The 13,882-nt window shown below is 34.5% G+C and overlaps 1 protein-coding gene across 3 annotated transcripts in view; it reads right to left on the reverse strand.

Annotated features, from left to right (window-relative positions):
* Nucleotides 1-1,028: 1,028 nt before the first annotated feature.
* The window catches only part of NELL2 (neural EGFL like 2), a 313,252-nt gene continuing 300,398 nt past the window's right edge, over nt 1,029-13,882 (reverse strand). For all 3 annotated transcript variants that reach the window (XM_033118178.1, XM_033118180.1, XM_033118179.1), the window contains 4 exons: nt 12,195-12,388; nt 10,784-10,960; nt 9,044-9,268; nt 1,029-1,761 (listed from right to left, as the gene is read on the reverse strand). In XM_033118178.1, the coding sequence (XP_032974069.1) occupies nt 1,711-1,761; nt 9,044-9,268; nt 10,784-10,960; nt 12,195-12,388 (647 nt within the window). In that variant the 3' untranslated portion in view covers nt 1,029-1,710. The remainder of the gene's footprint in view (nt 1,762-9,043; nt 9,269-10,783; nt 10,961-12,194; nt 12,389-13,882) is intronic.

A 13,882-nucleotide genomic window follows, 5' to 3' on the forward strand; every position in this document is an offset into this window, starting at 1 on the left:
AGCTCATGAAGGGTTGTTTCCATAGCAATAGCAAAGGGATAGTTAAAAGCCATTTTACCATTTCTGGAGCTTGTGGTGGTCATATCCTATTTCCATTTTTTTCTTTAAAGAAAAAAGTCTCTATGCAACTAAAATGTAAGTAGATAATACTTGTGCTTCCTTTCACCCTAATGCAAAACATATGAATAGGGCAACATTGGATTAACCACCGCGATTGGGCATCAGCCAGTTTACCTTTTCCTCCTGAGATTCCAGTGCATCAAAAATGTAACATGTAACATCATAGCTTCTTCTAACATTGGGATTCTTCATATTTTTATATTAGAATATGAAGGACCAGTTCTTGAAGACATTCCCAAGCCTCACACATTCCCCGCCTGTTGTGTATCAGTTAGAATCCTGGCAGGAAACAGATGTCACACTCCAGCTGGCTAATTAATGAGAATTTAACAAAGGGGCCATTTATAAAGATATGACAGAAAATAAGGAAACCAACAAGAAATAGGGCAGGTATCCCCCGAGGACAAAACAGCCAGAGTTGTTACTATCCTTAAGCCAGAAGAAGCAAATAGAAGAAGTTGTCAGAACCTGGAGAGGGTAGCTGAACAGAGAGGGCCACCTGTCAGGAGAAGTAGCTTTCAGTAAGGTGACACTAATAACAGTAGTGACCTGGCAGAAGGGAATCTGCAGAATAAATATCCAAACTGTATCTCCTTCTGATATCTTGCCAGTGATCTCCACTGGTCAAACCAAGCCAGAATCCAGAGGACAAAAGAACTCATAAATAAGGTTTATATAGGTCAGCCCCCAGGATACAGAGCAGGGTAGAAAAGGTGATTGAGAGGACCTAGAGAGGCAGATGAAGGAATCCATCACATCCCCCACTTAGGCATGTAGTTTAGTGAAAATCACCTTTCAATTTGAAACTAACGTGGTGGAAGATTTTTTTATTCAGCAGAACTAGAAAGCAATTTGTATGTTAAAGCATCTGTGGGAAAAAGGAACATACTAAACAAGACACTCGGACGTGTGATAAGGTAAGAGAAATATTTATTTAATTTTGCACAAGAACGAGCTTATACTTAACAAATTCAACCAAATAATAATTAAGTGCAGTAAAACAAGGAAATAGGAATGACTTTTCCTGTTAGAAAATATTAAGTAACCATGCCTGTGCATTATTTTTTATCATTACAAGAACTTGTGTCAGATTTCCTTTTAGAGTGTATACTGTACATAACACGTTCTAGCTTTTTTGCTTCTGAAAATATAATTAATTCACTGCCTTACATTAGATTTTTTTTGCAGTGAGGAACCTAACTGCTTCGTGAAGATTCTGATCTAGAGAAAAATTTTCTGCACCAGTGAAGCTAGAGGCTTTCAAAGCTCTGATGGGTTCGGGCTTTATATCCAGGGCTCATGACGTCATGGTGTATATTCCACACCCATTCTTCTGTACGGTGATGTCAGAACAGTAGAGGCAGGATTCTGATCTAGTTTTGCCCCGAGAATTTTCCTTTTGTGATTTTCTCAAGCTCCACAAATGTCATAATTCAAAGTCCACTCAGCTATTAACAAAGTTGCACTTAGCTGCCTACAAATCATCCACTTTAAGTTTTAACTTTTTTATTTTATTATCTTTTTTTTTTTTTTGGTCTTTTTAATGAAAGAACATTCTTTGAACAGAAATCTTCTGTGAGACAGTTAACTTCACAGTTCCTGAAGGCACTGTGGATCCACTGAGCAACAGATGTGGCCATTCTAGGACAAAAAGGGGGGGAAAGAAAAGCGTTGTATGAATTTTTAAGCCATTAGTAAATACTCACATTGATTGGCTGGTACACACAAACATAACTGTATGGTTTGTTTGTTATTTCTGCATCCTTGGAAGTTCGATCCAATGGCACCATCACTTTTCATGTCTCTCATATGGTAGAACTAACTATGTCCAGTTATTTGTGGCAAATTGTAGGCTAGTTTTATTTACCCCATGGCATTCTCTTACAACACATTTGTTCTTTTATCTATGTATTCACAAAATATGCATTGAGTATATTGAGTCCTAGATACAAGTATATTAATGAATAAAGCAGACATGGTTACTACCCTCATAGAGCAGGGCTTATAGTTTTTCTGGGGGTATAAAACTAATAAATACCAAGCAAACATGCAATCAAAAATTGTGACAAGTACTAGAAAAGAAAGAAATTAGGTGGTGTCATGAGAATGATAAAAGATGGGCTGCTTAGATTGGGTGGTGAGGGGAGAGTTCTCTGTAGAAGTGATATTTAAGCCAAACCTCAAGACAGCTGTATGAAAAGGTAGACCAGAACCACAGGGAATAGTATGAGTAAAGCTTTGAAGTTAAATGAGTTCTGTGCAGTTAAGAAACTGAAAAAGGTCTGGATAAGAATTTTAAACTGGTGAAGAAAACAGTGTAGAGATGAAGTAGGAAAAATAGGCAGGGAAGGGCCAGCTATGCATAATTAGTTTTTATGACAAAATAATAAATAATATAGTATTCTGTGACTCCATATGGTGAACACACAATGTGATATATAAATGATATATTGCGGAATTGTACACCTGAAACCTATGTAACTTTACTAACCATTGTCACCCCAATAAACTTTAGTTAACAAAATAATATAGTGTATTACAAAAAGAAAAAAGCTTCGTATCTTATTCTTTTGATTCCTTGTACACTTACTTTCTTCAACTAGCTAACAAATAATAATGATGATATTATCACTACAATCGTAAAAGGATAATACCCTTCTATTTCCTGGCTGCGTACTCTGTGGACACATTACCAGGCACTCTAAATACATTATCTAATTTCAACCTCATAGCATTCCCAGTAGGTTCACTATTAACAGTCACACTTCTTAGATTCAAACACCGAAGATTAGAAAGCTTAAATATCATATCCAAAATTGTACAGCTAACAAATGGTACATCTGGAACAAAAATTCAGGTTAGTCTGACTCTAAAATTCATCCTCTATTCAATATTTTCTCAGAAAATTGACTTTGGATCATTAAAAATGTATTATACTTTAATATAATGAAATCAAAAGTGTCTGTTCCTATAAGATAAAACTTAAAAAAGAAAAGATTTTGATACTTTAGGCTTTGTTGAAGCATACCAAATAAGGAAAAATACAATCTATATCTAACCTAATCCTCTTTCTTTATAAATTATTATTAAGCAGTGTTCTTACTCTGATAGCAAGAGAGAGTCTCAAAAATCCTTTGGATCTCTAGTGGTATTTTAAAGCTTTGTCATCATGCTCAGAGGAAGAGATTTTTTTTTTTTTTTAACCATAATCTTGTTACATGATCTTTCCCAATCCATTGGCCCAATGAAATGAGGGGTGTACCAATTCCTGAGAGTATCAGTTCCTCAAATTGTATGACTTTTGAGCAGAGAGCTAAGGAATTTCTGGAGCCGTTTGCCACCCAGTATGTGAAAGTAGCATTAGAATCCTATGGGGGAGAAATCACTAGGATGGTTCCAATGAGCATTTTTTAGGAAAGGACTGTATATTTCCCAAAATCTTCCAGGAATGTTTTTCTTATTCCATATCAATATGTTCTGCTATAACAAGATAAACGCTGTATAAACCATATCATTGGAAGCCTCTCAATTAGGGAAACATGGTTCATACATGAAAGATATTAAAGATACTAATAAAACATCCCATTGGGGCTCTGGTTTCAGTAATGGCATAGTTGTTTATATGAGACTAACCCAGCTACAGATAACTATAAAGTCTGGATAAAAAATAAAAATAACTATTTGAAGCAATGGAAAGTGACACTGGAGGGGTTTCAGTTTTTGTAAGAAGAGAAATGTACTTGTGATACTCATTTTTACTTGGCATTTCCCCTTAGGGTACTCCCTAGACTGTGCTGCTTAAGGTAAGCACAACTCAAGCAGAAAGCCACAATCAGATAGATCCTAGATGTCACAGAACAACTTCTAGGGATGTTGGAGTAGATGGAAATTCAGGAGGAAAATCTAGATAGGAGGAAGTGGGTAAGCATATAAATGTCCATCAAATTTTTGATTGACTGGGTTTTGAATAGCAGAGAAGACTCTAAATAGACAGAGTCACAGTTTAAGGGTTGAAAGATCTGAGCAAAAATTTCAGGTGCTGCTCACTGTGTGTAGCAGTGGTTAAAACCAGTGCTTAAAGCAATAATTAATGTAAGACACAGTATTATATTATATTATATTATATTATATTATATTATATTATATCTGGTCTTATATTATATTAAAACTGGGTCTTATATTAATTTTTCCTCCAAAAGACGCATTAGAGCTGATGGTCCAGCTAGGTCTTATTTTCAGGGAAACATGGTATTACTGAATTGTACACGGGAAACCTATGTAACTTGATTAACAACTGTCACCCCAATAAACTTTAATTTAAAAAAAAATGATGGTAAACCTCAGCAGAGAAATGAAACTATACATAGAATTAAGTGGAAATTTTAGAACTGAAAAGGGCAATATCTGAAGTGAAAAATTCACTGGATGGGTTTAACAGACTAGAGATGACAGAAGAAACAGTCAGAAATTTGAAGACCAAACAATAGAAATTATCCTTAAAACAAAGAAAAAATATTGAAATAAAAATAGAGCCTCAGTGACCTTCAGGATAATATTAAACCACATTACATATGTATAATTGGAGTCCCAGAAGGATAGAAAGGAGAAAATGTGGCAGACAAAATATCTGAAGTAACAATGGCCTGATTTTTCTAAACATTTGGAGAAAGAACATCCATTTCGGTATTGAAAAACTCAGAAAACACTGAAGAGAATTAAGACAAAAAAAAATCACACCTAAATGCATCATAGTCAACTTCTAAAATCCAAGGATAGAGAGAGAATTGTGAAAGGAGTCACAGGATAAAAAAAAAAAAAACAGACATATTGCAGACCGGAGAACAAAAATATAGGCAGCTGAATCCTTATCAGAAAAAATGGAGACTAGAAAACAATAGAGTATCACCTTTAAATTTCTGGGAACAAATCTGTCAATCCTGAATTCTGAATTCAGTAAAAAATATCTTTCAAAAATAAAGACGTTTTCAGATAAATGTAAGTTGGGAGGATTTATTACCAGTAGATCTGCAACATGGAAAATGCTAAAGAAAATTATTCAAGCTAAAGGAAAATGACATCAGATGGAGACTCATAAATGTAAGAAGAAATCAAAAGCACCAGAAATGGTAAATATGTGGATAAATATAAAGTATAGAATTTTTTTCTTCCCTTAATTTCCTTAAAAGATGTTTGACTATTTAAAGCAAAAATAATAAGATGAAATTTTAGGGTTTACAGTGTAAAATAATTATACGCCTAGGGGGATATAATTATATTATTCCAAAGTTATTACATTTTATATGAAGTAGAATAATATTAAATCTTACTATATTGTAATAAAGTAATAGTAATATATTGTATTTCTAGGCCAGCAACTAAAATAATAACAGAGTTATAGTTAAACATCCAAATGAACAATTAAAATTGAATAATATAAAAATGTAAATAAACAAATAGAAGGGAGAAATGCATGAATAGGAATATAAAAATAGATGGGACAAATAGAAAACAAATGGCAAAATGGTAGCCCTAAATCCATCAATGTCAAAAATTACATTAAATGTAAACAGACTAAATACTTCAATCAAAAAATGAGATTGTCACACTGGATTAAAAGGTAAGAACTAATTATACATTATCTATAAAAAAAATGCACTTAAGTATAAAACCATAGATAGTTTGAAAGTGTGTGGATCAAAACAATATGCTGTGTGGCTAAATGAATATCAGACAAAATTGACTCCAAGCCTAGTAGTCTTGCTAGAGATAAGAAGGGACATTACATAATGATAAAATGGTCAATTACAGAAGACATAAGAGTACATACTGTGTGATTAGAGTTATGTGAAATTTTAAAACAGGCTCTGCTTAATATTTAATATTTTTTTCCATGTGGGATTTGTTTTGATTACATAATAGCATATAAAATCACTTCCCTCACATTGCTGTCCATCCATTCAAATATTTGTAGAATACTCCTTTTTTCCTGCATTGAATTGCAAAGCTCTCCTGATCATCTATTAAAGTCTTCAATATAATGTTGCCCATTTATGGGATATTTGTTTCCATAGATAGACCTAGTTATCTGTTCTAATATTGGTACAGAGGTCTACTTTCAAAACTTTACGTTTGCTGTTTCTGATAGAGGAAGGCAACATTTAGGAAGTTAGTAGCTTCATCCTTATAAAACTCCATTTTTTCTATACTTCAATTATTTCAATATTACATCTAGAGTCTCCCCAGGAGTTAAAAGTGGCCCCCTGGTTTCCAGTTTCCAAAGTGTCCTGCTCAATGTTTATTTACTAAAGAAAATGACCCTCTAGTCCCTCCTCCCTCGTTATTTCTCAACTGGATAGATCCCTCTCTTATTTAGAGCTCAAAGCATAATAGTCTGATAGCACTCTGACCCATCATGAGGGTGTGTTCTCTCAGATTTAGGAAAGGCAACCTTAGTAATTCACTTTTGACTCAAGAGTTTAACTTCTGAGTGGAGAAAACATTTTTTTTTTAACTTAAGCAAATTAAATTTAAATACATCTTTAAAAAGGCAAGGGAAATTTTTACCCTATTCCACCCAGCCAACTCCGAATTCTTCAGATATCCTCTCCAATGTCATTTCCTTAGGAAGTAACTGGTTCACATGTCGTGCAGCCTCTTGGCTACAGGGCGCCTTTCCTTCGAGCATCTATCACAGTTTGTAATGTTGTCTTTATTTGTTTCATGACTTCACTAATGTCTATTTACTCCAACGTCAACAATAACAGCCAATGTATTTTGAGTGCTTACCCTGATTCCAGACACTGAATTCTTTACCTAAAGTCCTGCTTTGTCCAGTAGAAAATTCTGTGTTGATAGAAATGTTCTCTGTATGTGCTGTCTAATAGGATAGCCACTAGCCACACGTGAGGCTACTGAGCAGCTGAAGTGTGCCTAGTTGACTGAGAAATTTAATTTTAATTAAATTTCATTTTAATTAAATAGCCACAAGTGGCTACTGACCACTGTATTGAACAGCACAGTTCTAGACAATAAGACGCTAGGCAATAATTTCCAGGAATGATTGTGACAGTTTTTGCTTATCATTATACCCCTGGTACTAGCACAATACCCCACACAATTTGTATTTATTGACTAAAGTGAATAAACCAGAGAGGGGTAGTATGGGGAGATAAGTAAAAATGGTGCTCTGAAAACACCAAATTAGAAGACTGCTTACCTCCAATTCAATATCTGGAGCCTGTTCTGCATAAATTTTAATTTTTAAATAATACAAATATAAACATAAACATAATAAAAATGAGCATTGGGGATAAATTTGGCAAAATTGAGTAGATTATAACAATTCACATTTAATAAGAAGGGGATAGGAAAACAGAATCAAATAGCAACTTCTGATAATTAGCACTTACCTGACAAAAAGTGAATTTAATGCCAAAATACTCTTTCTGGAATACATTCCTACCACGAACAAAACAAAATTCTAGTAGTTGTAATATAAGGCAGTGATTGACAAGCTTTTTATGCTCCTTACCCCAGAAAACACTCTAATGTTTTTCTGCCTATTACTTAATGCATTTTTCTTATTGAAAGTATCTATCTGAGCCATATTTGGTATGCTTTTCATCCCATTACGTGGTATATATTTTTGTTGTTACTGCTCAAAAACAATTAGATTAAGAGTATAAGGGGACTCAACTCTGGTAATTAAATGTCAGAAAGTATTTCCCTGTTGGTCATTAATGCTGAAGTGTCTAGATATGAACTGTTAAATGTACTCATACTAAATGTATATTAAAACAACATTGCACATACATTATAATAACTTTTATTAGTATAGGAACTTTCAAATTTGCTAATGCACTTTCAAAAAACTACATTAACTATCCACTCAAAAAAGTCTGCTTGATTGACAAATTGCATTGATTGAACAAGCTAGAAATTTTGGTTTGAAATAAATAATAGTATCTCAAAGCTTAAAGCATTTTGTATTTCTTTGTCCTGTTACATCAAGCCACTCTAGTAAGAATTTGCACTGAGTGAATCTGAATTAAATTGCTCTATTGAAAATTGTTTTTAAATGGAAATGCTCACTTTGAAAAATAGAGTTGTGTTGTGCTGGGAAAAATTTGACATCTTTGCTCTCTTGTTGTTAAGACTTCCAGATTTTTTAACTTAGTTTTAGTGTTGATTCCAAAATTATGACTATGAAAAACAGTGACCTGTAAATCAAATATTTGTAGACATAATCATCAAAGTAGAATGCTTTCAACTTTGTCAATATACTCTGTCTACATGATTTGTATTTTTGTTCTCATGGAAGAGATATGATGCTCTATTTTCCTACAGTAATAAGAAGGAAAATCTTGACGATTTATGTCCAACTGAAAAAATAAATTATGGTAAATAACAGATCTTAAAATTTTCAACTCAATGTAACTGACCACAACAAACCAAGAAATATGCCCATTTTTGCTTTAGTGATTTTCACTTTGGAAAATGTAATGTGCCTACTTTGTCAATATATCTTACAGACCTCATAAAAGGACCAGAAAAAAATCAATAAAATAATATCATCCTCTATTATGAAAGAAGAAACAGGAAGTTTAATGTTGTAGGTTTATTTTTAAAGAGGTGTGTACTTAGATATTTTAGGGTAATTTAAGTAGGTTGCTTCTGTTCTGGGGATAGAAATAAGTGATCATTTGGTGTCTGGCCGAGCACAGCCTTCTCCCTGCACACGCATTGGGGGATGCACATGACATTCAGTACTAACAAATCTGAGTCGCACTTCTCCCACCTCTCTCTGAACAATAAATAGGAAACAAAATGCTTCCCATTGGGCAGGTTAAGCAAGCACATGACCATCTATGAGGTCTGGGTGCAGCTGGCCAGGTGATCCCGACCTGAATTTGATGGGCTTTACCTTGCACTGGCAGAGAGTACACTCGGTGCCATGTTTGATCCAAGAGGAGCCAGTGAAGCGAACCACATTCATCTCATCCAGGCAAGTTTTGGTGATGTCATTGCGGATGGTGTCGGCCTGGCAAGGGTCAGTGACACAGCGCGGGCAGCACTCGTTCTCGGGGAGCACGCTGAATTCGCACTCCACCTCTGGGCAAGTCAGGGGCCAACAGTCAACTTCCCCTTGCTGTAAGGAAAGCAGACACACAAGGGCCGAGAGAGAAGGAGGATGGGATGGAGGGAGGGGTGGAGAAGGGGGAGAGACAGGGGGAGGGAGCACGCCGTTTACTGCATACTCAGTTTATCTGATGGACATTTATACTCAGGCCTTCAAAGCCACAATCAGAGCCATGAGGTCTATACTGCAGCTGGATTGTCAATCGGTCCTCGACAATTTAAACAAGAACAACAGTAAAGCAAAAGCAAAAACATTCTCTTCAAACAATCAAATGTGCACACCCCTATCTTTCCAAAGAAAAAGAAGAATGGTTTACTATGGAAGAGATTTTTATTTAACTTTTTGCCTACGGGATGCTCTTTTTAGTTCTTTTGATATTTTCCCCCTAACTTCACATTTATTCCCTTCTGCATAAAAGAAAGTTGTGTCCATTTATGAGAAAAGAAACTAATATATGAAGGGGATTTGACAGTTTTTATTTGTTCATTTATATATTTCTCAGTGTAGGGATTTTGGGGAAAAAAAAAATGAGGGACGGCTATCAGTCTTTTTTATTCCACCTGGGAAAACTGTGTGAACTGGATCTTTCTAAAAATGTAGTTCCCACCTGTTTCCTATTTTCTTCATAATTCTGAATCTCATGGTTTTGGAGATGAAAGCAGCCTTCAGGCACAGAAACTGACCTTGTTCTTTCAATTGATTTTTGGGTTGAAAGTATAAAAAGAAAGCAACAAAAAAGCCCTGCCTTAAAACTATCCTCAAAACTAGCCATAACTTTAAAAGTAGCATCTGAGAAACTTTCTTCTATGAAGACACATAGACCAAATTTCCTTTCCATTTACACCACTAGAAATTTAGTCATATGAAAAAAAAAAGGTGTTTTCTTTACCAAGTCTATATTTTCTTTTTTACCTACTGTTTCCAGTAGAATTTTCATACATATATATAGACATTCAATTGTAACGTTCTAATAAGTATATATTACATATCCATGTTAAGTATAAAACAGGGTGCCCACCAGAATAGCACCAACAGTAACAACCTTTAGAAGGAAAAAACATGGCTTGTTTTTGTTTTTCTTTTTCTAAGAGCACGAATGATAGAAATAGATTAATGAAAGTTCTACTTGGAAACAAAAATGATTCTTTTTTTTAATGAGTACCATTATTCTCTTCACAGCAAGTATTAAGGGGTCCTTAGTACACACCATTAGGTGTTCTAGTTGCTGGAGTGTAAGTGAGCCTACACTGAATGAGGCTGAGGAAACTGGGAGGGCCTTTTCTTCTTAGTTCTGGAGGTACTCCTGAAAGACACACACAACATGGTGCTTCACGTCTACGCCAGAATACTCCCTCTCAGGTCCTGACTATCACCATCATCTTGTCATCCTAACCAAGCTCACTTTTCATAACTGCCGACACTATGGCCAGGTGCTGCATACTGGTGGATGGGGGAGGGCCAAGTTGTCTTCCTGTTTAGATTCTGGGCCTACATTCTTCCTGTACTTCATGTAACTAAACTTACCAAGCAGCGGCACTGTTGGCAATTCTGGACCCAGTTGTCACCACTGTTGTATAGGGTTTCTCCATTTTGATGGAGGCACTGACTGCTAAGCCTTGGGTCACATTCAGGGCAGCAAAAAAGGTCAACCGTGGGGTTCTCACAGTCACAGACCATCCGTCGACACATTACAAATCCATTCTGTAATTGAGAAGGAAATAAAGCAGTTACTTAAAGCCTCCATTTCTCAATATATTAATATTATATATATGTGTGTGACTGTATGTGTGTGTACACATATATACACACATATATAATATATATTATATTTATATATTATGCATATAAAATCTCAGACGTTGATTTGAAAGTTGAGATAATTCACACCATTTACCCAATATAATTGATTTTCATTAAAGTTCCATTTTACAGCTAACACACAGAAATTACGCAAGCTACAGAACTTCCAATTTTCTTTCCATAGGAAAGAGAAAGTTTCCAGAAATAGCCAGTATAAAATGATAAAATGATAATGATAACTACCACATGGTCCTTATGTGTGTGTGTGTGTGTGTGTATGTGTGTGTATATATATATATATATACACACACATATATATGGTTGTTTATTAGTACAGAAATTGAATGCTAACTAAATTTTGTTTTGTGTGAGGGCATGTGTGTTTGTAGTTGGTTCTAGTCAACAAGTCTTACATATTATTAAGTTTCTGAAATATTTTAGACCTTATGTTTTTGTACAAACTGTTGTCAATCTCTTTCCTAATAGTTGAGTCCTCGATACATAGTATTATTATTTAACTATAATTTAACTCTCTAGGTTAATAATTTAACTCAACTAGGTACATAAGACATCTCCCTAAAATTGAAATATAGCTCAAACAGATATTTTTCTTTCCTAGGCCATAGCATGTCCATCTGTCTTCATTTATGCATTTATTCAAATGTGATATTACGACTATGGAAACCATAGCTTGTTAGCAACAGAATGTTATCAACATGTGAATCGGTAAAACACACTGTGGTATTTCCATACAATGAAATACTATTCAACAATAAAAAGGAACGGGTTACTGATATATGTCATGAATATAAATGAACTTCAAAACATAACGCTGAGAGAAATGGGCAAGACACATAGAAGTATGCACTATATGATTCCATTTATATGAGGCTCTAGAAAATAGAAATCTAATCTATAATGACTGGAAACGGTGTTTGCTTGGGGCTGGGGGTATAGGATTAACTAAGAAAGAACAGGGGCAACATTTCAGATAGATGAAAATGTTTTATTATATTAATTCTGATGGTGGTTAAATGGATGTATGCATTTTTTTAAGTTCATTAAGTTGCACACTTGAAATATACACAAATTACACCTCAATAAAAAAATATTGAAATTTTTTATTTGTACCAACCTGACATGAGCACACAGAGCACCGGTCATTTTCCAACACCCAAATCTGACCATTGTGCTTAACTTTTCCATCATGGATGCAGTCCCCTGTACAGTTCTTTCCATGAGGACATCGGCAATCATATCCACCATCCAAGTTAAAGCAAATGGTATCGTTGGCACAGCTGTGCCTGCCGGTTCCACACTCATCAATATCTACAGCCAAGAAAAAGCAGTAGAATTCAATGTGCTTAGAATAACTCAGTTTCAAACAACGACAAGCAGGCAAGTTGTCTCCTGACATGTACGTAGTAGTCAACTGTAAATTAATTTTCATCTTACTGGCATGCATTTTCTATATATTGCTGACAAAAGCAATGTTAATCATCTAGGGATTTCACAAGAAAATATTATTATGCTTGACTTCAAACACCAAATAACCTTGGTCAGATTTTTAACTTTTATACCTCTGTAAATACCATTAAGCTATACAAAACACTCATTTTTTTTATTAGTTGTAGGTGTACAAAACAATGTAGTAGTTACACATTTATACCCCTCAAAGAGTGATAACCCCCCTCTCCCAATCTACTACCCCTCTGACATCATATATAGCTGTTACAATTCCATTGACTCTATTCCCTATGCTGCACTCCACATCCTGTGACCATATATATACTCACACACACACACATATATACACACATATATACATATATGCATATATATGTATATATATAGTCCTATTCTTAACTTTCAAAAAATACAACTATAATTTAATATATATATTTATATATATTATATATATAATTTATTATATATTTATATATATATTTATTATATATAATATATATATATTTATATATATTATATATATAATTTATATATAATATATATATTTATATATTATATATATAATTTATATATAAATATATATATTAAATTATAGTTGTATTTTTTGAAAGTTAGGTATAGGACTCAATTTATCAAACAAAAACAGTTTGGCAGTGGAAATTCTAAAAGCACCAATAATATTTATTGGGGAAATTATCCTCAATGTTAAAACAGTACTTATGGAAAATCCTTTCTTAGTGGGAGATAAAACGTCATGGGAGCCCTGAGGCGTTTTATTCTGTTTCAATCCCTATTCTCACAGCCATGTCACCCATATGTAAGCTCTTCTCAGGGTTCTGATGAAGTGTCCTTCACTTACAGTCCAGGTATTTTCATATTGTTCTTACACCCTGCCCCTCACCCATGGAAGGGAAAGGTACCATCAGCAATTACCATGGCTCTCACAAAGAATCCACCACTTCTTAACTTTTCCATTTCAGATTATCATTTCATCTCCTGCCTGACTCAATTGGCAACTGCCCATTCTTCACCCGACCTCACCTATTTCATGGCAATCACAGCCTAAAGCATTTTCATACAGATGAAAAGCAAACATCTTGACCCACAGATCAGGTCCATAGGAGGAGACGTGATTCATTTTATTTGTCCCAGTAATTTAAAGGTCACAAGACAAAACACATTTCAGGGATATTGTATGAGGGGCAGTAAGCAGTTATTTCCCATTTCATCTGTTTCCTCTGAGTAAAGGTCAAGGAAGAATGAATTAAACCACAGCAGGAAAAGTATGTTGGAGAGGAGATGGAATGCAAAGCTTTTAACTAGGGGAAATGTACACCTATTTTACTTCAATTTTCA

Source organism: Rhinolophus ferrumequinum, chromosome 10 (assembly GCF_004115265.2).
Source record: "Rhinolophus ferrumequinum isolate MPI-CBG mRhiFer1 chromosome 10, mRhiFer1_v1.p, whole genome shotgun sequence".
In the NCBI taxonomy this organism is placed as follows: Eukaryota; Metazoa; Chordata; class Mammalia; order Chiroptera; family Rhinolophidae; genus Rhinolophus; species Rhinolophus ferrumequinum.